General features: G+C 44.0%; 1 protein-coding gene across 3 annotated transcripts in view; it reads right to left on the minus strand.

Moving 5' to 3' along the window:
* GFOD2 (Gfo/Idh/MocA-like oxidoreductase domain containing 2) overlaps positions 1-20710 on the minus strand; it is a 49576-nt gene that overhangs the window by 14851 nt on the left and 14015 nt on the right. For 2 of the 3 annotated variants that reach the window (XR_014713727.1, XM_084644461.1), the window contains exon 2: positions 14185-14528. The exons of the other annotated variant lie outside the window; for it this stretch is intronic. Coding sequence is in view for 1 of the 2 variants with exons in the window: in XM_084644461.1 (XP_084500587.1) it covers positions 14185-14443 (259 nt within the window). In the remaining variant the exon portion in view is untranslated. The remainder of the gene's footprint in view (positions 1-14184; positions 14529-20710) is intronic. 3 annotated transcript variants of the gene reach the window in all.

Genomic DNA, 20710 nt, shown 5'->3' on the forward strand with positions numbered 1-20710 from the left:
AAAAAACCCCAAAAACCCAATCAGTTCTTAAAAGAAGAATTTTATTTACGAAAAAGAAAAGGTAAAAATCCCCTCTGTAAAATCAGTTTGGAAATTAAATTTACAGGGTAACAAAAGATGCACAAAACACAGAGGAACCCCCTCTAGCCTTAGTTTCAAAGTTACAACAAAACAGGGATAAACCTCCCTCCAGCAAAGGGAAAATTCACAAGTTGAGAAAACAAAGACAAACTAATACGCCTTGCCTGGCTGTACTTACAATTTCTGTAATACGAGAGACTGGTTCAGAATGGTTTGGAGGACATGGACTGATATCGGTCCCTCTTAGTCCCAAGAGCGAACGAACACAGAAGCAAAGAACCCAAAACAAAGCCTCTCCCCCCGCCAAATTTGAAAGCATCTTTTGTCCCCATTGGTTCCTTTGGTCAGGTGCCAACCAGGTTATTTGAGCTTCTTAACCTCTTATAGGTAAGGAGGAACTGTAGACTACCCTCATGGGTAGGACAGTCTCACTAACAGGTCACGAGTGACAGTGGAGTTATTTCTTAAACTACAAAGGCAAGAGCAGCGTGACATCGATCTCGCCACGCGCGGTAGCTATGACACGAGATTGCTTGTGGCATTCGTAGGGGTGCTGATCACCGTGGAACGCCGCTTTTGGGCTCGGGAAAGAAGCACTGAGTGGTGGGATCACATCATCATGCACATCTGGGATGACGAGCAGTGGCTGCAGAACTTTCGCATGAGGAAAGCCACATGCCTGGGACGGCCTGATGAGCTCGCCCAGCCCTGCAGCGCGAAGACACAAGAATGAGAGCTGCCCTGATGATGGAGAATCGCATGGCAATTGCACTGTGGAAGTTGGCTACTCCAGACTGCTACCGATCGGTCGCTAACCAGTTCAGAGTGGGAAAGTCAACCGGACGTGTGTTGACAGAAGTGTGCAGGGCCATTGATCACATCCTGCTCTGAAAGACCGTGACTCTGGGCAACGTGCGTGACACTGTGGATGGCTTTGCACAAATGGGTTTCCCTAACTGCGGAGAGGCGATAGATGGCACGCATATTCCAATTCAGGCACCAGACCAGCTAGCCACCGAGTTCATTAATCGGAAGGGGTATTGCTCTATGGTTCTCCAGGCGCCTGTGGATCATTGTCTGTGTTTCAGACATTAACGCAGGCTAGTCCAGAAAGGTGCATGTTGCCAGCATCTTTCAGAACACCGGCCTGTTCAGGAAGCTGCAAGCAGGGACTTTCTTTCTGGACCAGAAGATCATCGTAGGGGAAGTTGAAATTCCCACTGTGATCCTGGGAGACCCTGCCTAGCCCTTAATGCCATGGCTTATATAGCCATACACGGGGAACCTTGACAGCAGCAAGGAGCAGTTCAACAACAGGCTGAGCAAGTGCAGAATGACAGTTGAATGTGCTGTTGCCATTTAAAGGCCCACTAGTGCTGCCTATAGGAGAGGCTGGACCTGGCCAATGACAATATTCCTATGCTTATAGCCGCATGCTGTACGCGCAGTAATATTTGTGAAGGGAAGGGTGAAAGCTTCACTCAGAGCTGGACCACTGAGGCTTAGCGCCTGGAGGCTGAATTTGAACAGCCAGAGCCCAGAGCTTTTAGAGGGGTGCAGCACAGGGCCATAAGGATCAGAGATGCCTTGAGGCAGCAATTTGAAGCTGAAAGGCACTAAGATAGGTTGCTGTGCTCGGGATTGCAGTGCTTGTAATGCTAGGAGGTAACTGGTGTAGACAATTCAAGAAAATTGCCTATTGCTTTGCAGGGCTCGGTTTGCTTTCAAACCAAAACCATTCTTTTATTAAAAAGCAACAACTGGAGGGGAGAGAGAAACAAAAAAACCACATCAGCACTGTGGAGGATGGGGGAAGGGAGGGTCCCAGGAGGAGGTGGGGTCCCGGGACGGTTAAAGATTTGTGTATGTCCAGGTATCATATGCAATCTTGTCCTCCGGAGTACAGTGCAGCGGGTACTGTATTTCAGCAGAGGGATGGGTGTTGAGTGCAGTGGGTACCGGGAGACCACAGGGCTGGACTGTGACAGGGCAGGAGTGGAATGCAGCGGATACGGACTGGAGCCAGGAGGTTGATAAGAGCGTGCTGGCAGTGTCTGGGGGGGGCGCATGGCAAAGTTTTGTGACAGCGGCTGCAGAGGAGAGCGAGCCCAGAGCTGCTCAGTTTGCAGTGTACCAGCGCCTGGAGCGTGTCTGCTTGGTGCTCCATAATGTTTGAGAGCTGCTCTGTGCCTTCGTTCTGGAGCACCACATTCTCCTTTCAGTCCCTCTTCTTGCTGTCCTGCCACTCCTTCATATGCTGTTTTTCAGCCATGGATTGTATCATGACATCACACAGAAAGTCCTCTTTAGTTCTTCATGGCCACTTTCTAATTCTGCGCAGCCATTCAGTGGGCAATAACAAAGAGGGAGGCTGGGCTCCCAAGGTCATATCTGTGAAGCCAAAATGCAACATTTTACAGAAGCAGTATTGTTTGCAACACAGAGACCACTGATTCAAACTGATTAAACACTGATTAAAACACAGCCACTATTCACAAACCTGTCACTAACTGGCTAACCCCAGACAAGCACACGAGCCACAAGATCCCCAACATGGTGAGTAACTGCAGTGGCAGGGGAAATCAGTGTTCCAGGACCGTACTATACACTGGGCACATGGCTCTTGGGAAGAGACAGCACTGTAGGGGGGAGCCTTATAATCGTTACTGTCCCCACATTTTCCACAGGCTGTGTTCATTATGGAAGATATCTCACTGCTGAGGGTGAGCAGGGAATCAAGGGAGGGTCTTCTCCAAGACTGCGGCTTCCGCCCTGGCCCTTATGAGGCTTGCCTGTGTGCAGCAATGGTCAGTCCCCCTGTGACAGCAGAGTGGTGCAGGAAAGTTACCCTTAATGGGGCAAGAAACAAAGCAGCTCTGTCAAAAAACCTGCGGCAGCAGATTGCCCAGTATCTCCATGAGGGTTTCGTGGAGATCTCGAGGCAGATTCCCGTGAAGTGAGGGAGTCAATCAACACCCTGTTCTGCAGCTCAGACTAGGCATGTGGTGGTATGTGCATCATACAGACACAAGCCTGCTTTCTGCAACCCTTCTGCCCCCAACAACTTGCTTCAGAAATTCCCAAAATCAAAGCCATTTACCAGGGCCTCCTCTCTTGTTTGCGCTTCACCAAGCTTCAACAGCTGAGACTGGCTAGCCTCCTCCAGGTAAGAGAAGAGCTCCTGGCTGCATGAATCTCTGACCTCTGAGTTGTCCTCTGCCTCTGGTTCCCTCTCTTCCTCAGCATTCTCGTCCAAGATTTCCTCTTCCTGGCTCGGTCCACTCTTGACTGGCACGCAAGCCACTGAAGTATCCAGAGTCGCCTTCGCAGCGGAGGCGTGGTCGCCACCGAATATTGCATCTAGCTCTTTGTAGAACCTGCAGCTTGTGGGTGCAGCACCAGAGCAGCGGTTTGCCTCCCATGCCTTGTGGTAGGCGTTCCACAGCGCCTTCACTTTGACCCTGCACTGCAGTGTGTCCCGGTCATGGTCCCTTTCTGTCATGCATCGTGAAATCTGTCCGTAGGTATAATTCCTATGGCTGGAGTGCAGCTGGGACTGGACAGCCTCCTCTCCCCAAATGCTGATGAGGTCCAGCAGCTCGGCATTGCTCAAAGCGGGGGGATCGCCTGGTGCGCAGAGCGGGCATGGCCACCTGGAAAGATGCGCTGAGACCACTGCACGCATCACTGAGCAAACAGGAAGGAGACTTTAAAAATTCCCAAGGAATTTAAGGGGTGTGGCTCACAGTTGGTCACCTGAGGGCAGGGCAGTACAGTAGAGTTCAAACCGATGACCACAGAGGCGAGAACAGGCATTGCGGGACACCTCCCGGAGGCCAATCGCAGCGCTGTCATCGACCAGGGTGTCTACACTGGCCCCGCAGCACTGTAGCCCCGGCGCAGAAAGCTCCACGCCTCTCGATGGAGTGTGGTTTTTTACAGCACTGCAGCTGGGCAGTTTCTGTGCACTCAGTGGCGTGGCCGTGTGTTCAGCTCGGGAGTTACTGCGCAAGAAACTTGCCAGTGTAGGCAAGGCCTAAGAGAGCTACCAGCGGGGATCCTGAAACCTTACGTGGGTGTCCTTGAGGTACCACAAAGGGGGGAATACAGGCGCAGTTACTATGACATTGTCACTCTAACATACAGCCTTTCACCTCTAGGTGACGAGTTCAAATGTGGCCTGATGTGTTTTACTATTTCCGAAAAGGTCAACAGCGACTGAATTCACAAAATGTCTGAAACATGAAGCAGACACTCTGACTCAATCAGATTCAGATTTCAGCCACATGATTCCCTGAATGCAAAAGAAACATCGAATTACAGGTAAAAAAATTCAAGCTGAATGTAAAGTGTTCAAAACAATACTTCTTCCTAGTTAATACCTACATCCAAGACATGCAAAATGTCATGCAAATCACGCTTAATGTTTTGCTCAATACTTTGTAATTATATAGCACTCAAGGGCTTTACAAACGTGATCTAAGAGAGAAGACAAATAAGTCTTCCCTGAAATTTAGCTATACATGTTCCTATAAAGACTGCACCTATTAAAACGTTTTGAACAGAGTGTTCGAGTTCTTGAGCAGCGGCCAGAGAATGAAATATTTTGAAAACCAAAATATGTGGGCGATCAAGGAGCCAAGACAGCAGGTGGGCCTGTGAGAGGATGTCTCTTACAAAGTACTCTGCAGAATGAAACAGTGGAAAGGGGCTGTAGGCTAATGTGACTGGTCTCTTTAAAAAATATATATATATATATATCCCTCCAAAAAGTTCCAACACATTATATTACCAGGACAGCTACACCAGATTCCTTTTCAAGTTACATCACGGAGTCCCTGGGCGATGCTCTGGAACTGCTCCCTACAAAGCCAGTCAGGACTCTGGGGAAGTCTCCTTTCTGTGAGCAGACTATCTTCAGGACACAGCTCACACACCTTCTACCTTCCTGGGTCTGACCTCAGAGCATTCAGCATCCTCTGCCCCTCCATGCGCTTCCCACAGCGAGTCCACCCAGGCGGGGTCCTGGGGAAGCCAGAGGGTCCTGCACCCCAACTTCGCAGTCAGACGTGACTCTCAGCCAGCCAGTAAAACAGAAGGTTTATTAGACGACAGTTTGTGTCACTTTGGCAGAAGTTTAAGCTAAATCAAAAAAGCTATCTGTTCTGGAATAAGCTTGTCCCCAAGGGCCGGTATACCAGTATAACTGGTAACCTGTCCTGTGTGCATGCGTTCTAGGAGATGGTTCAGGCTGTTCTGAACCATCCAGGATCTCTCTCTCTCGGTTTCATGCTCTGTCCTTTAACAGCAGCACTGCTGGAAAAGCCCTGAACTCGCCCTTGTGATAAAAGCCTACAGAAAGGAAAGTGAAATGGGTGGATATGTCAAGGAACTGGAAGGCGTTATTTTTGTGGATTGTGTGGCAAAGAGATTTAGGCGAAATGGTAAATTATATAGGCATTTGCACAGCAGAATAACTGTTACATACAGGGTCCTGACAATTGTAGAATCTCTCTCATGAAATACTACATCCAAGCTATCTTTCATATTCAATTGCAAGGAAAGTTGTTTACATAGAGTTAAGGTTGCCCGGTGATAGTTCATGCCCTTCCAGAATGGCAAGTTCAGCAAAACTCAACCTTCTGGAAAACCAGGGGCTACACAGTTAAGGTAAATGCTCATGCAACCTTAACTCTACCCTCTTCAAGTGATGCCCCAGTATGCCCATAACACACACACTCCCACTTTGCCTTTTCTCTGTAATGGACAGGTGCTACCTGCACTTGCCCTATGCTCAAACAGAGAGCCTGCTCCCCCGATCAAATACCACATTTGTAAAATTTAACAACCACTTTGTACCCTTTTACAACCCCTTTACACTACAACCCCTTTACCCTAAACCTATAATTTCCCCTGCCCATCATTAAAGCCACACACTGCTCTCTTATACCACCTCACTACTGAGGATACCTATGGCAAGAAGCTCCCAGTGCCCTGGTATTGACACAAGCTACATAATTCTGTACTGAAACGATGCAGACTGGAACCTCAAGGTACATGTAAATGTTTTCCCTTTGATAACAAGGGCGGGGGGGTTGGGGGGCGGAGAGAGACAATGCAAACCCAGATCTCCCCATATCACAATCACAGCTCTCCCAAGCTGCTCCAACTTAGTCCTCCACCATTCAACAGCTACACCTAACACAGTGAATACAGCTGGAGTGTTTGCAGAGGATTACTAGTGGCTATTGCCAGCACCAGACAGGCAGAGTTAACTCTATGTGGGCGTTTACCTTAACTCTGTATTTCCTGGTTCTTTGAAGGTTGATTTTGCTGAACTTGATGTTTTGGAAGGGCACGAACTATCACTGGGCAACCTTAAATCTGTGTTAATGAAGTTTTTTGCTATTTAATTTGCTAGATTTTTAAACAGAAAAAGAAGTGTTTGTCGATAGACGTTAACGGTCATTTAGACCATTTTAGTTCACACCGAGGCTTGCAGTGGATATGCTACCTCAGATATGTTATGGCTAGACAATAATCAAAAGACCTAGCTTTTATATAGTGATTTTCATCAGCAGATTTCAAAGAATTTTACTTGCATTCGCCCCCAAAAAACAAACAAATCCAAAAACCCTGACAGGCAGATTTTCACAACCTGCCTTTTCCAAATTTCTGCCCAACATGGGACTCAAATTGATATTACCTGGGTAGGTCAAGTTCAAAGTACGACTGCTGATCCCCTTGAGCTACCCACCACATGTGGAACTATGGGGGCTAACAATCCTGTTAACTCTTTGTCCGTGCACGCTCAGTGTAACCTTTAAGTTGTGAGAATAGGCTCATGAGTCTTAGTGTGCCTAAAGTAGTAAACTTTTCCAATCAAACAACATTTTAATGTGATTTCCCCCCAAAGGGCTGCATTCTGTTGGGGTAACCCTAAAGCGTTTGGGACCCTGGAGCGATGAGCTGAGCCCTGGGTTTGATCTCTATTTGTGAGCAAAAATAAGTTGCTAGAATCTGTCAGCCTTAAGAAAAGTCTGCGTCTCTCCTCTCCCCACCGCCCCCGGCTGCATTTTAGGAAACCCTGGGTCAAATGGCCCCAAATTTGGATCCATGAAAGAACCCGGAAACCCCATGAAGCACATCAAATTTCAAAGCAATCCAAGTAACCATGTACATTTTAAAGCACTTAGGGTTGAGCTTTAAACAGAAAGCTGGTCTTAAGGTTAACTATAGCAGAGCTCTCGCTCTGCTGTAATCCATTTAGTCTTGGCCATTTTAATATTAGTTTGAAGAAAGAGCGTGCACATTAGATACCTCAGGGAATTATTATTGGGATATGGAGCCTTTCAGCAGTTCATATACAGCCCAGGTCAGAGGTGGGCAAACTACAGCCTGCAGGCCTATCCTGCCCAGCCCTTGAGCTCCCGGCTGGGGAGGCTCGCCCCCGGCCCCTCCCCACTGTCCCTCCTCCCCACGCCGCCACGTGGGCAGCGTGGCTTGCGGCCGCCCACCTCCCAGGCTTTCCAATAAGCCAGTCCTGCTGCTCTGAGCGGCATGGTAAGGTGGTAGGGAGCCGGGGCCGGGGGGGGGGGTTAGATAAGGGGGAGTGGGCCCCGGGGGGCAGTCAGGGGATGGGGAGCAGGGTGCAGTTGGCTGGGATGGAGGTTCGGGGGGGGGCGTGAGATCCCGGGGCGCCTGTCAGGGGGGCGGGGGTGTGGATGGGGTCGGGGCAGTCATAGAATCATAGAATATCAGGGTTGGAAGGGACCTCAGGAGGTCATCTAGTCCAACCCCCTGCTCAAAGCAGGACCAATCCCCAACTAAATCATCCCAGCCAGGGCTTTCTCAAGCCTGACCTTAAAAATATCTAAGGAAGGAGATTCCACCACCTCCCTAGGTAACGCATTCCAGTGTTTCACCACCCTCCTAGTGAAAAAGTTTTTCCTAATATCCAACCTAAATCTCCCCCACTGCAACTTGAGACCATTACTCCTTGTTCTGTCATCAGCTACCACTGAGAACAGTCTATAGCCATCCCCTTTGGAACCCCCTTTCAGGTAGTTGAAAGCAGCTATCAAATCCCCCCTCATTCTTCTCTTCTGAAGACTAAACATCCCCAGTTCCCTCAGCTTCTCCTCATAAGTCATGTGTTCCTGTCCCCTAATCATTTTTGTTGCCCTCCGCTGGACTCTTTCCAATTTTTCCACATCCTTCTTGTAGCGTGGGGCCCAAAACTGGATACAGTACTCCAGATGAGGCCTCACCAATGACGAATAGAGGGGAACGATCACGTCCCTCGATCTGCTGGCTATGCCCCTACTTATACATCCCAAAATGCCACTGGCCTTCTTGGCAACAAGGGCACACTGTTGACTGATATCCAACTTCTCGTCCACTGTAACCCCTCGGTCCTTTTCTGCAGAACTGCTGCCGAGCCATTCGGTCCCTAGTCTGTAGCAGTGCATGGGATTCTTCCGTCCTAAGTGCAGGACTCTGCACTTGTCCTTGTTGAACCTCATCAGATTTCTTTTGGCCCAATCCTCCAATTTGTCTAGGTCCCTCTGTATCCTGTCCCTACCCTCCAGCATATCTACCACTCCTCCCAGTTTAGTATCATCTGCAAACTTGCTGAGGGTGCAATCCACACCATCCTCCAGATCATTAATGAAGATATTGAACAAAACCGGCCCCAGGACCGACCCCTGGGGCACTTCACTTGATACCGGCTGCCAACTAGACATGGAGCCATTGATCACTACCCGCTGAGCCCGACAATCTAGCCAGTTTTCTATCCACCTTATAGTCCATTCATCCAGCCCAGACTTCTTTAACTTGCTGGCAAGAATACTGTGGGAGACTGTGTCAAAAGCTTTGCTAAAGTCAAGGAACAACACGTCCACCGCTTTCCCTTCATCCACAGAGCCAGTTATCTCGTCATAGAAGACAATTAGATTAGTCAGACATGACTTGCCCTTGGTGAATCCATGCTGACTGTTCCTGATCACTTTCCTCTCCTCTAAGTGCTTCAGAATTGATTCCTTGAGGACCTGCTCCATGATTTTTCCAGGGACTGAGGTGAGGCTGACTGGCCTGTAGTTCCCAGGATCCTCCTTCTTCCCTTTTTTAAAGATTGGCACTACATTAGCCTTTTTCCAGTCATCTGGGACCTCCCCCGATCGCCATGAGTTTTGAAAGATAATGGCCAATGGCTCTGCAATCACATCCGCCAACTTCTTTAGCACTCTCGGATGCACCGGCCCCATGGACTTGTGCTCGTCCAGCTTCTCTAAATAGTCCCAAACCACTTCTTTCTCCACAGAGAGCTGGTCACCTCCTCCCCATGCTGTGCTGCCCAGTGCAGTAGTCTGGGAGCTGACCTTGTTAGTGAAGACAGAGGCAAAAAAAGCATTGAGTACATTAGCTTTTGCCACATCCTCTGTCACTAGGTTGCCTCCATCATTCAGTGAGGGGCCCACACTTTCCTTGACTTTCTTCTTGTTGTTAACATACCTGAAGAAACCCTTCTTGTTACTCTTAACATCCCTCGCTAGCTGCAACTCCAGGTGTGATTTGGCCTTCCTAATTTCACTCCTGCAAGCCCGAGCAATATTTTTATACTCATCCCTGGTCATTTGTCCAATCTTCCACTTCTTGTAAGCTTCTTTTTTGTGTTTAAGATCAGCAAGGATTTCACTGTTAAGCCAAGCTGGTCGCCTGCCATATTTACTATTCTTTCTACACATCGGGATGATTGTCCCTGTAACCTCAATAAGGATTCTTTAAAATAAAGCCAGCTCTCCTGGACTCCTTTCCCCGTCATGTTATTCTCCCAGGGGATCTTGCCCATCAGTTCCCTGAGGGAGTCAAAGTCTGCTTTTCTGAAGTCCAGGGTCTGTATTCTGCTGCTCTCCTTTCTTCCTTGTGTTAGGATCCTGAACTCGACCATTTCATGGTCACTGCCTCCCAGGTTCCCATCCACTTTAGCTTCCCCTGCTAATTCTTCCCGGTTTGTGAACAGCAGGTAAAGAAGAGCTCTGCCCCTAGTTGGTTCCTCCAGAACTTGCACCAGGAAATTGTCCCCTACATTTTCCAAAAACTTCCTGGATTGCCTGTGCACTGCTGTATTGCTCTCCCAGCAGATATCAGGGTGACTGAAGTCTCCCATGAGAACCAGAACCAGTCTGGGGGGTTGGATAGGGGGTGGGGTCCTGAAGGGGCGGTTAGGGGCAGGGGGTCCTGGAAGCGGGTGGTCGGGGACAAGGAGTGGGGGTTGGATGGGTCGGGGGTTCTGAGGGGGGCAGTCAGGGGGTGGGAAGTGGGAGGGGGCAGATAGGGGGCGGGGGCCAGGCTGTTTGGGGAGGCACAGCCTTCCCTACTTGGCCCTCCACACAGTTTCGCACCCCGATGTGGCCCTTGGTCCAAAAAGTTTGCCCACCTCTGGCCCAGGTTGTTAGAGACTAAAAGTCACCTGAAGGCTGTACAGTAATCTGTCAAGCAGCTGGCAGGTCAATCTTTTAATTTTGAGATCACACTTCACACACTTCTGGCCAGTCACAGCAGAAAGGCTCAGGGCGATACAAAATAAACTCCCCCTCTTGCTCCTGTGTGGGGTGGTCCCTTTAAGGTCAGGTCTTGTGCACACTGGCAGCTGAGTTGCAGGAAAATTATTCCGCAACCCTACAACCCCAATCCCTGACGCACCTATTCAGTGATTAACTGACATGGCTGCAGTTTCCAGAACTGTCTATCCAGCACTTCTCACAAATACCAGATTCATTTCAGCTTGCCCCTCCTGCCTCCAAATGTGCAAGTGACAATGTTGATCCAACCACAACCAGTACTGCTAGTTGTCCTACATTAAAATGTCTATCAAAGGAAATTTTAAAGAATCCTAGCGTCATTTAGTCTACAGGCTCTTCAAGAGTTCTGAACAGTGTGAAGTGAAGTGCATGTGGATATACTTCATGGAGATGTATAATCAATAACTAGAAGCATGCTCCTCTATTGCCCTGTCCTCCACAGGCATTTGGGAGGGACTGAGCAAATTCCAATTTCAATCATAATCACAATTAAATGACCAGCTATGTTTCAAACCTCAAGAAATCCTGCCTGCTTTGAAGTCCTGCCAACGTGTGACAACTCTGTCTATGCAGGAATGTGATAAACTCAGTCCAAAATGCTTTCCTTCATTTTGGTACTTCCTGTTTACACAAGCTCTTAAACACAAAAATCCTCCCGCTGCTTGCGATAAGGAGATGGAAAAGCTGTATGCAGATGGTAATAGTAATATACTTGGTCAACGTCACAGGACACCTGCTCCAGGAATGACAAAGGTGGATTATCTAAAAATGCAAAACAGCAATAGAGCCCTTTTCTGTCTACCTCAAGACAAACATACATTTAATGTATTTGTAACACATTATCCCACAAAACCAGATGGACTTTACATCACAAAGATCTCTTTTATCTTTCAAATACGTAAAAACCCACCCAAGAGAGCAAATGAATGGCTCCCTCTTTATCTACTCCACAGAGCAACTCTTTAAAGGATCAGCGCGGTAGGTATTCTTGGTGTCCTGAACAAATTCTAATTTGGGTTTTTCTAATATTCTGCCTCCCTAAGTTCCCAAGCCATTTCAGTTAAATATGGTTCTTTTTGCTTTCTACCTTAAACTGAGGCATTCTATCAAGAGGTGGCTGCATTTCAGTTGTGGGAAATGTGAGAGACATTTTATGAAGTGGCTTTAGATCCTTTGGGATGAAAAGTGGTACATAAATGTAAAATAGTTTCTTGCCTTACTGGTTACTTATTAGTCATGCTGGTCTTAATTTTAATTACTGTCTAGGCATTGATCAGCTATGCCTTGCTCAGGGCTCGAAGTTAATACTACAATGTCACTTATGTTAGGATTGTACCCCTATGTGTTATTGGATTGTTGCTTAACTGTTTATGATTACCAATAAATTAAAAAAATGTAAAGTAATATTAGTGCCACCTGGCACCACTGCCTCCTCCCATGGCCAAACGGCTGACATGGCGAGACTGGCTTTCATTGCACAGCAAGCAGTCTAGCCATTCTCAGTTCCCCAATCTCCCAGCTGGTAAAGCACAATTATGCCCCCAGCCATATACAATTCCCTTTCAAAAAGGCTCTAGATGTAATGATTGCTACATTAATGTTGATATCCTAACAGGCATACTTGCCATCTCTGAGCCCATCATATAACAGGTGTTCGTCCAAAATTCTGGACCAAGGAAGAACATTCTTGGTAGTATGTGCATGCCTCCGGAATTTGGTCCCACCAGAAATGTGTTTAAGGAACATCCTAGACAAATTTAGAAAAAGCTGAAAGACAGGAGAACTAGTAATTACCTATTGACTCTGAAATGGCACATCAGACAGTCTTTAGATGAGAGCACTTTAGGGAAAATAAAAATAAATGAAAAGTAAATAATCCTCTGCTGTTCCAGAGGATATTTGATAATCTCTTAAAAAGCCATCAGTCCCTCTCTTTTCACCTTTCCATTAACTACATAAACACTTGTCTCACAACTAATCTTCATTTCATCTTCATTTTCTTCACCTTCTTTGATTGGAGTGATACTGTTTCATGTTTCCTTACCTTTGAGGAATGGGAGTTTTATTAACAACCTAAATTTGTCTCGTGTTCAGTTTAGTTTACCAGAAACGGTTCAAGCACATAAATTCATCTAACCTACAGAGAGTATCGTAGCAAGCGAAACAGTCACCATTTAAACAGCATTTAGAAGAGATTTTAGCATATTTCAAGCAACGAATTCTCACATATATGTTAAATTTTCCATCGCAGTAGTTCCTTGGGACCAAGGACTAGCAGTAGTAAAGCACTCAATACAAGTCTGACAACAACTTGAAGACAAAATCCAAAGATCACCTCCCCAAACATTTGACTGACATCTTAGAAGGGTTAGCATGAGATGTTTACTTCAAAAGCGTTACTTTAGCACAAAAATCTACTTAAAGGCAGAGAATAAAGGATTACCCTAGTTGACACAGCATGACATAATCTCCAGTCCTAGAAACCTATTCACTTTGAGCTTTATTAAGAGTCAACAAGAAGTCGAACTTTAGATTTACAAGACTATCTATAGGTACACACCACCCTGTATAAAAACATTAAGGTCAAGAAGTCAAAAGTTAGGAAGTTGGTGAACTCAAATTGCTTATGTAACCAGTTCCCAGTCTCCTTCTCCAACCAGTCCCAGTATCACTCTGTCTCCCCGCCAGCTCTCAGCCCTCCCCTTCCAGAGTTCTTGTCCCAGTCCACTTCTTCCACCCTTCTCTTGGCTCAGCCTTTGTCCCCTCTGTATTTCAGTCAAGGTGATTCCTCCTCATACACTATGCTGCCAGGTGCCAGCAGAGGGAGCAACAAGAGATACTCTCCAGGCTTTCAATTCATGTGTGTAGTGCCATAGGAGCCCTCAGCAACTAGGAGCAGGGCAAGTCCAGCTCAACCCCTGGATGGAGCATGCTCAGTACTGAATTGTCGAAGACTTTAGCTCCCAAGCTCAGAAATCTCTTGAGCATCTGCAGATTTTTTTAAACCTCATCACTTGGCCAAATTGTGTTGTTTATTTATGTGAACAGCAAAATAAATACATAAATAAATAAATCAATCCCTGATGGGGTGGGGGAGAAAGAAGAGCCAGCACCGCACCACCACAGCATGGGGGCGCTAGAGCTTCTCAGCTAAACCCTTGTAAAAAAAATTTTGAACGTGGGCAAACAAAATGTATTTTGCCCTAATCTCATTCTCCAAAGTAGCTGACCATTTTTTCTAAAATGTTCCAAGACACCCAGCATGGGAAATTTCAGCCTAAACAGTTAAAGTTACGAGAAATTATAAACAGGGTCTTATAATGGGAAGTGTCAGGTCACTTTAACGACAGGCAGCACCTACCAGCTCCAAATACAACACCATTTCGAATGGCGTTTTTATAGCACTACTGATTATGCATTGACAAGCCAACAGCAACAAATTTAAATCTATTAGAAAGTGTTTTTTCAATCAGTCAAAAAAACCTTTTGCTCTGACTCAAAAGAGAAAACACAGTACCTAGAGCTTTCACAGCAATTTGCCGGGTTAGTGGTGGAGGGATGTTGATGCAAACCAAATCTACATCCTGGTGCAGCAAGACATCATCAGTCTGACTGGTGTAGAATTCAATGTTCATTTCCTCTGCTAGCCGCTTTGCTTCCTCTTCAGTCTTCCCCCAAAGTGCTTCGATGGAGAAACCCTCTGCTCTCAACAAAGGCACCAGTACCCGGGCAGTGCTGCCAGTCCCAAAAACGCCCACACCAGGAAGCATTTTCATTGCGTGTTCACTCAAGCCTTAGTGTCCATACGTAGACCGCCAACATAAGGTTTAGCTCCTCAGCCTTCCATCTCAACCACAGCTCCTAAAAACAGCAAATGTTACAGCTGGATATTACCAGAGGGTACATTTTTACATCAAATGCATTCACTACTGAATGTTAGGATCTACCATTTTGATGTCATATGCAAAATGCTGAGAGACTCACTCAAAGTGAAATCATAGATAAACCTAAGATAGAGCAGCAAAAACCAGCAGACTAAAAGGAGATCCACAGTGCCCATGTCTTTAATGAGAAGGTGTAACAGAGAAACAACATCTTAACAGGTGAGCTTCCAAGAGGCTACTTGGCTCAAGATGAAACACTGCATACTGAGATATTTAGTCTTAGCAGCTACATCTTCACATTAAAGATAAAGGAAAATACCATATGCCTCATTTTTTGCCCATTTGGTGCAGTCCCCAGATAATCTGGCATGGTTCAGTGACGTTTAGACATGCCAGACCTATGGTCTCTGTGTTATAAATGTAAATCTCTATAATCACACATAAGTAAATATACTGTTCTGAACAAGACATATTCCAAGTAATTATCTTAGTAAAATGTCAAGTGTGGTGGGTCTCTGTTTAACTAGTTTAACTTTAAGCACTAAAAATAAATGATACAAGAGGAGACAGTAAATGGTACAGCCACACTACAATTTGGGAATACAGTAACATCCAGACTGTTGATGTCAGCAGAGAAATAAAGATATTGGTTTTCATAGATTCCAAGACCAGAAGGGACCACTGTGATCATCTAGTCTGACCACCCTGTAAAAAACACAGGACATAAAACTTCCCCAAAACAATTCCTAGAGCAGATCTTTTTAGAAAAACAGCCAATCTTGATTTAAAAATCACCAGTGATGGAGAATCTACTAAGACCCTTGGTAAGTTTAGGAATGTAGGTAGAGAGAGAGGAATACGTAATACTAAGCACCCTTGTAAAGAAGAGACATAAAATGTCTAACAAAGAACCAAGGAGAATGGTACTACAGCCCTGCTAATCTTGGCATACTTTATATTACTAAAACCTCTCCTGATTGTAGATTCTAAGCCTGAGGCAGTAACCTTTCATATGAAGGGTTAAAGGGAAGCAAAGAACAAAGAAACCTATCAAGCTATTTAACTGTAGGGAAACTCAGTATCATCATTGCACAATAAGATTTAGTTAAAAACAAAGTTTTAACAACTAATATGATGAAAGTGTTCTCTTCAGTGAGAGCAAGGAGAAGGAGGTGTACTTAGTTTGCTTTTATTCCTTCCCACATTTTACATTCTATGCCTGATTCATTCCACATACCACCATTAGTGCCTTGTGGCAGTCCAAATATAAATTCTTTGCGCATCTGATGCCTAGCTGATGTAATTCCCTTCTGCCCAATTTCCACATCAGCAACTAACTAAAATACCCCTCAAAGTGTCTCTTAGTTATCATAGCATTGTTTATGTTTCACAGTGAGGGTACAGTACCTTGGTACATGTAAAAAGTACTTCAAGTTAAGCAGTGTGAAACGAAGCAAGCAGGGGGAGACATGACAATAAAATGAAGTTTTACAACTCTACTTTAACAGGAAAACTAATGGATAGTTTGTATTCCTGATGCCCAGTGTGTGGAAGGATGTTCCACAGCATTTGTCTATAAAAAGCTTCTTTCCATACCAAACACTGTCTCCTCAGTGTGTTTGTTCTGCTTAAGCTTTTTTACTCCAGCCAGGATCTCCCCTTAAAATTTGCTCCAGTGTCCCTGGTAGGAAGTTTTACTAAACTTAGTTGATTAGAACAGATAGAACATATTTTCTTGAACTAGTAGGTTATACAAGATCTTTCCCGTTGAATTTTAAATAAAAAGTATTTTATTACAAGAACCGCATGATCCTTAGCTATACAATTATTTTTGCTCACACACTATTTAAAGAAAACCTCAGTTTGCAGGTGTACAACAGATGAAAAATAGAGGGTGCAAAGCAGTTCATACTATATTTCTGGTTTAACATTTGTTTAAGGTACATAAAAGAAAAATGAGTTAATAACTAAATACAAATGTGAAATCAAATGAAAACTTGTTACATTTTTCATCTTCATATAAACAATTCCAGTTTATATGTAACTATGTTTTGTGAAAGATTGCCATATGTAATCTCTCCACATATCATCTTGTTTTATATATTCATTTTTCTGTTGCTGAAATATTTAATAAGACACTATTATGTTTCAGTTATATAACCCTTAATAATTTGATCAATGGTATTTTGCAAGCCCCTTACCAACCAATATACTTGCATTCTAAAAGATGATTGCCATCACCAATATACCAATGCCTGTTTACTTTCTGAGATGTTCTTGTCCTATGTATCGCTACACAGAGAGATATTATTTGTTACTTGGGCACCTTAACAGTGTTCCTTTAATAGGTTTTTATTTCCCTATAAAGTGGAAACATATAGAAATTAAGGCTCTTACCACACCCCTCTTTCTCTAGATGCATCAATATGTTGACATTTTATTGATAAATAAAATATTTAAAAATTAAAATAAGAACTGTCTATACAGAGCTGACACTTTACTGAGCACCAGATTTTGCAACCTTTACTCATGCTGAGAAGTATCTTACTCCTTGAATAGTCCTCACTGACTATGAGTAGAGCATTGTTCTACTCAGTGTGTGAGTATGGGTATCACAATCCGGCCTGTTAACTGAAATGCGAGACCATATTGAGCAGCACTGTTAACCTGAGATTATATCCTTCGTTTCTCCTGCCCAATACCACATTACACCTGCTATTGCAATTAACTGATTTCTTCATCATCCATTACCGTGATTTATATTTTAATGTGCTTTTGCTGATCAATTTACAGAACTCTTGTGGCTTTATCTCTAGTATTCCAACACATAAATGTGTGTAAATTTGTGTTTGTCTAATCTAGGGTTGCCACCTTTCTAATGGCTGGTAACCAGACCCCGAGGCCTCACCCCTTTCTCCTCCTCTTCCCCCAAAGTCCCACCCCTTTCTCTGCCAATTGCACCTCACATTTAAAAAAAAAAAAAAAAAATGGCACCCGGACACACAAGCCAAAACCCCAGACTGTCCAGGTGAAAACTGTACTGGTGGCAAAATGTACAGAGAACAATATATTTCATTGAACTATTGCATTTATATACTTTCAGCTTGAACAAAAGCAGAGAAACAGCTTGAGCAGCATATGCTTGTGCAAACTGTTCTTGGGGAACAGACAGACATACAATGCTGCTATGCCAATTTCATTTGTTTCAGTTCCAAACTATACCTTCAGGTTTGGCTGCATGACTAATTATAGAGATATGATGACACAATATCCTTGGTTTTGGATCTACTCTACATTTTACCCTAATATCACACACATGCACAAAATATCCCAAACAAATATCCAGTGTCAGTCAAAGACAAGGTCATGTAGCGCATTCTCAAGTTGTTCTCCCTGAGCCAGAATACCTTATTCCATAGCATTTGAATGGTGTCAGTTTAGTCCTTGATGTGTAATTCTGGATACTTCCCTGATTAAATAGAGTTAATTGTTGCTGAACCAAAATGAGGAAATACTGAATTAAACCTGAGGGGTAAAACTGAAATATTGTTCTCTGTCAATTCAGCTCGTGTTTAAAATCTTTATGACAAGAGGACTAGGGTAGGACTTTTGGTAGGATGATTTCAATAGCAAGAAATAAATTTTACTACATCTTCTACACCCTTCTACTCTCAAATATTTTGTTTTTAAATAACTAAGTCTTTCTGGCCAAGGCTTGTCAGCATCAATATGCAAGTAAAGCACAGTTAAAACGTTATGAATTTTTCAGTTGTCAAATTTAATCTGAGTACTACAGTCATGTATTAAAACAAACAGAGGTGCAGTTATCTTGGATATCCATTCTCTTCTGATTCATTTTGAGGCACAGGGCTATGTCAGGGGTCATTTCAATTTGCAATTTCTTGTTTCCAAGCAAAGCAGTAGATTTGGGGTTTTTTTTTTTTTAAATGTACCTATCCAAATACTCTAGCAGCACATACACCAACACATTTTACAAAGAATAAACCGATAATGGGGTAGAGACCAGCAGTAAAGGAGAGAGAAGTATTTGGGATGAGCTCCTAAGACAATGCAGCCAGAAGTCTTACTACCCTCTGATTTAGACTGTTGCTGTAAATGCACTTCAAGTAAACAATGCTTACAACTAAAGAAGAGCCAATGTTTAAACCTAAGCCTAAGCCGTGCAGGACATATTGCAGCAGATAACCTGTTCCTCCCATCTCTGTAGCAAGATTGTTCTACCCACAACTTTTGGAGTCACTCTACACTAGAATGGATGGCCCCACACTAAAATGGACATAAAACTAGAACTTTATCAACTAAAAGTAGCTCCTTTGAGGAAAGAGTGATTAGAAGAACAGTCAGATAAAGTACAGCGCAATGAGAACAAGCAGTCAGACCTTTTTAACTAATGGAGTGGTATTAAAATATTTCTGATTTATTATTATTTGTACTGCAGTAGCACCTAGAGGCCTAAGCCCCATTATACAGGGCACTGTAAAAACAATCTGCTTTGTAACTGTCCAGTTCTCTGGTTTTACAAACACATTTTCCTTTTAAACCTCTCTCTTTTCCCTGTTGCGTGAAATAACACAACAGAGGGAAAAGAAAAGGAGTACTTGGCCCTGAATCCTGCAAAGATTTATGCACATGCTTAACTTCAATCATGTTTAACACACGCTAAGTCTTTACAAGATTGTAACCTAACTGATAATGCAGAGGAAACCACAAAACTTAAAATGCACAAACTAAAAACAAATTTTCCCTTCTAAACTTTGAGAATTTAAGTTTTATTTGTAATTATACTCGATTTTCTTTTAAGGAGGAAGAATGATTTTTTAACTGGACAGAGTTCCTTTAAATGTTAAGTTTCAGAGTAGCAGCCGTGTTAGTCTGTATCCGTAAAAAGAAAAGGAGTACTTGTGGCACCTTAGAGACTAACAAATTTATTAGAGCATAAGCTTTCAGGAGCTACAGCTCACTTCATCGGATGCATCCAATGAAGTGAGCTGTAGCTCACAAATCCAGTAAAGTGAGCTGTAGCTCAAGAACGCTTATGCTCTAATAAATTTGTTAGTCTCTTAAGGTGCCACAAGTACTCCTTTTCTTTTTAAATGTTAAGTCATGCTTTCATTCTGCTGTTACTCTATGCTAAATTATGAATGGTCATTCAACATTGAACTGTGGACAAAATCACTGAGTCATAGAAAAAATATAAGTTTACATATCTTTTGGCTATGTTAACATGTTTCTTTATAACTACTGTATTCTTTTAAATTGCTAAAAGTGAATAAAAAGAAAATTAAAATAGCTTACTCTGCCTTAAACAATTAATCCATCAGAACAATCAGCAGCTCCCTAAATCCTCCTTACCCTCCCTCTTCTTAAAAGCCTGGGAAAATACACTGACCTTGTAAGCATGCCTCAAAGGTCAGACTTGGGCTTTGCTGGAGCAGGGGAGTAAAGCAAGCTTTAGAGCCCCTCCCTGAAACGTTCTCCAAGCAACATACTCAGTTAAACACAGAGGATTGTCAGTTTGTACGCCTCAGCTGCTCTCAACTGTAGTTGTCTCACATACAAATCAACCCAAAACTTTGAATTACACCCAAAATCAAAACTAGAAGCCAGTGCAAAGGAAGAACACAGCTGTGATGCAATCCCTGTGGGAAATATCACTAAGTACGAAGGCTGCCTCATTAGTTGAGGATTCCAAATATTAAAATGCAGCCCTACATTCAGAGCATTACAGCAATCCAATCGTCAAGTGATGAAGACCCATACGTCTGAACAAAATAATCACAGACTTCTAGCCAGGTGCAAAAAGAAAAAAAGCCTGGAGCACAACTGCAACCTAGAAAATCTGGCAACCAACAAGATTGCTAGGTTGCAAACTTGTGTGAAAAATAGCAAACATATTTCTTCCCTCAACCAAAGAGCTGAAACTACCTCCACTAAAAGGAGTACTTGTGGCACCTTAGAGACTAACCAATTTATTTGAGCATAAGCTTTCGTGAGCTACAGCTCACTTCATCGGATGCATACTGTGGAAACTGCAGAAGACATTATATACACAGAGACCATGAAACAATACCTCCTCCCACCCCACTCTCCTGCTGGTAATAGCTTATCTAAAGTGATCACTCTCCTTATAATGTGTAT

The sequence above is a fragment of the Lepidochelys olivacea genome (genome assembly GCF_965140295.1).
Source record: "Lepidochelys olivacea isolate rLepOli2 genome assembly, chromosome: 12".
Classification (NCBI taxonomy): domain Eukaryota; kingdom Metazoa; phylum Chordata; order Testudines; family Cheloniidae; genus Lepidochelys; species Lepidochelys olivacea.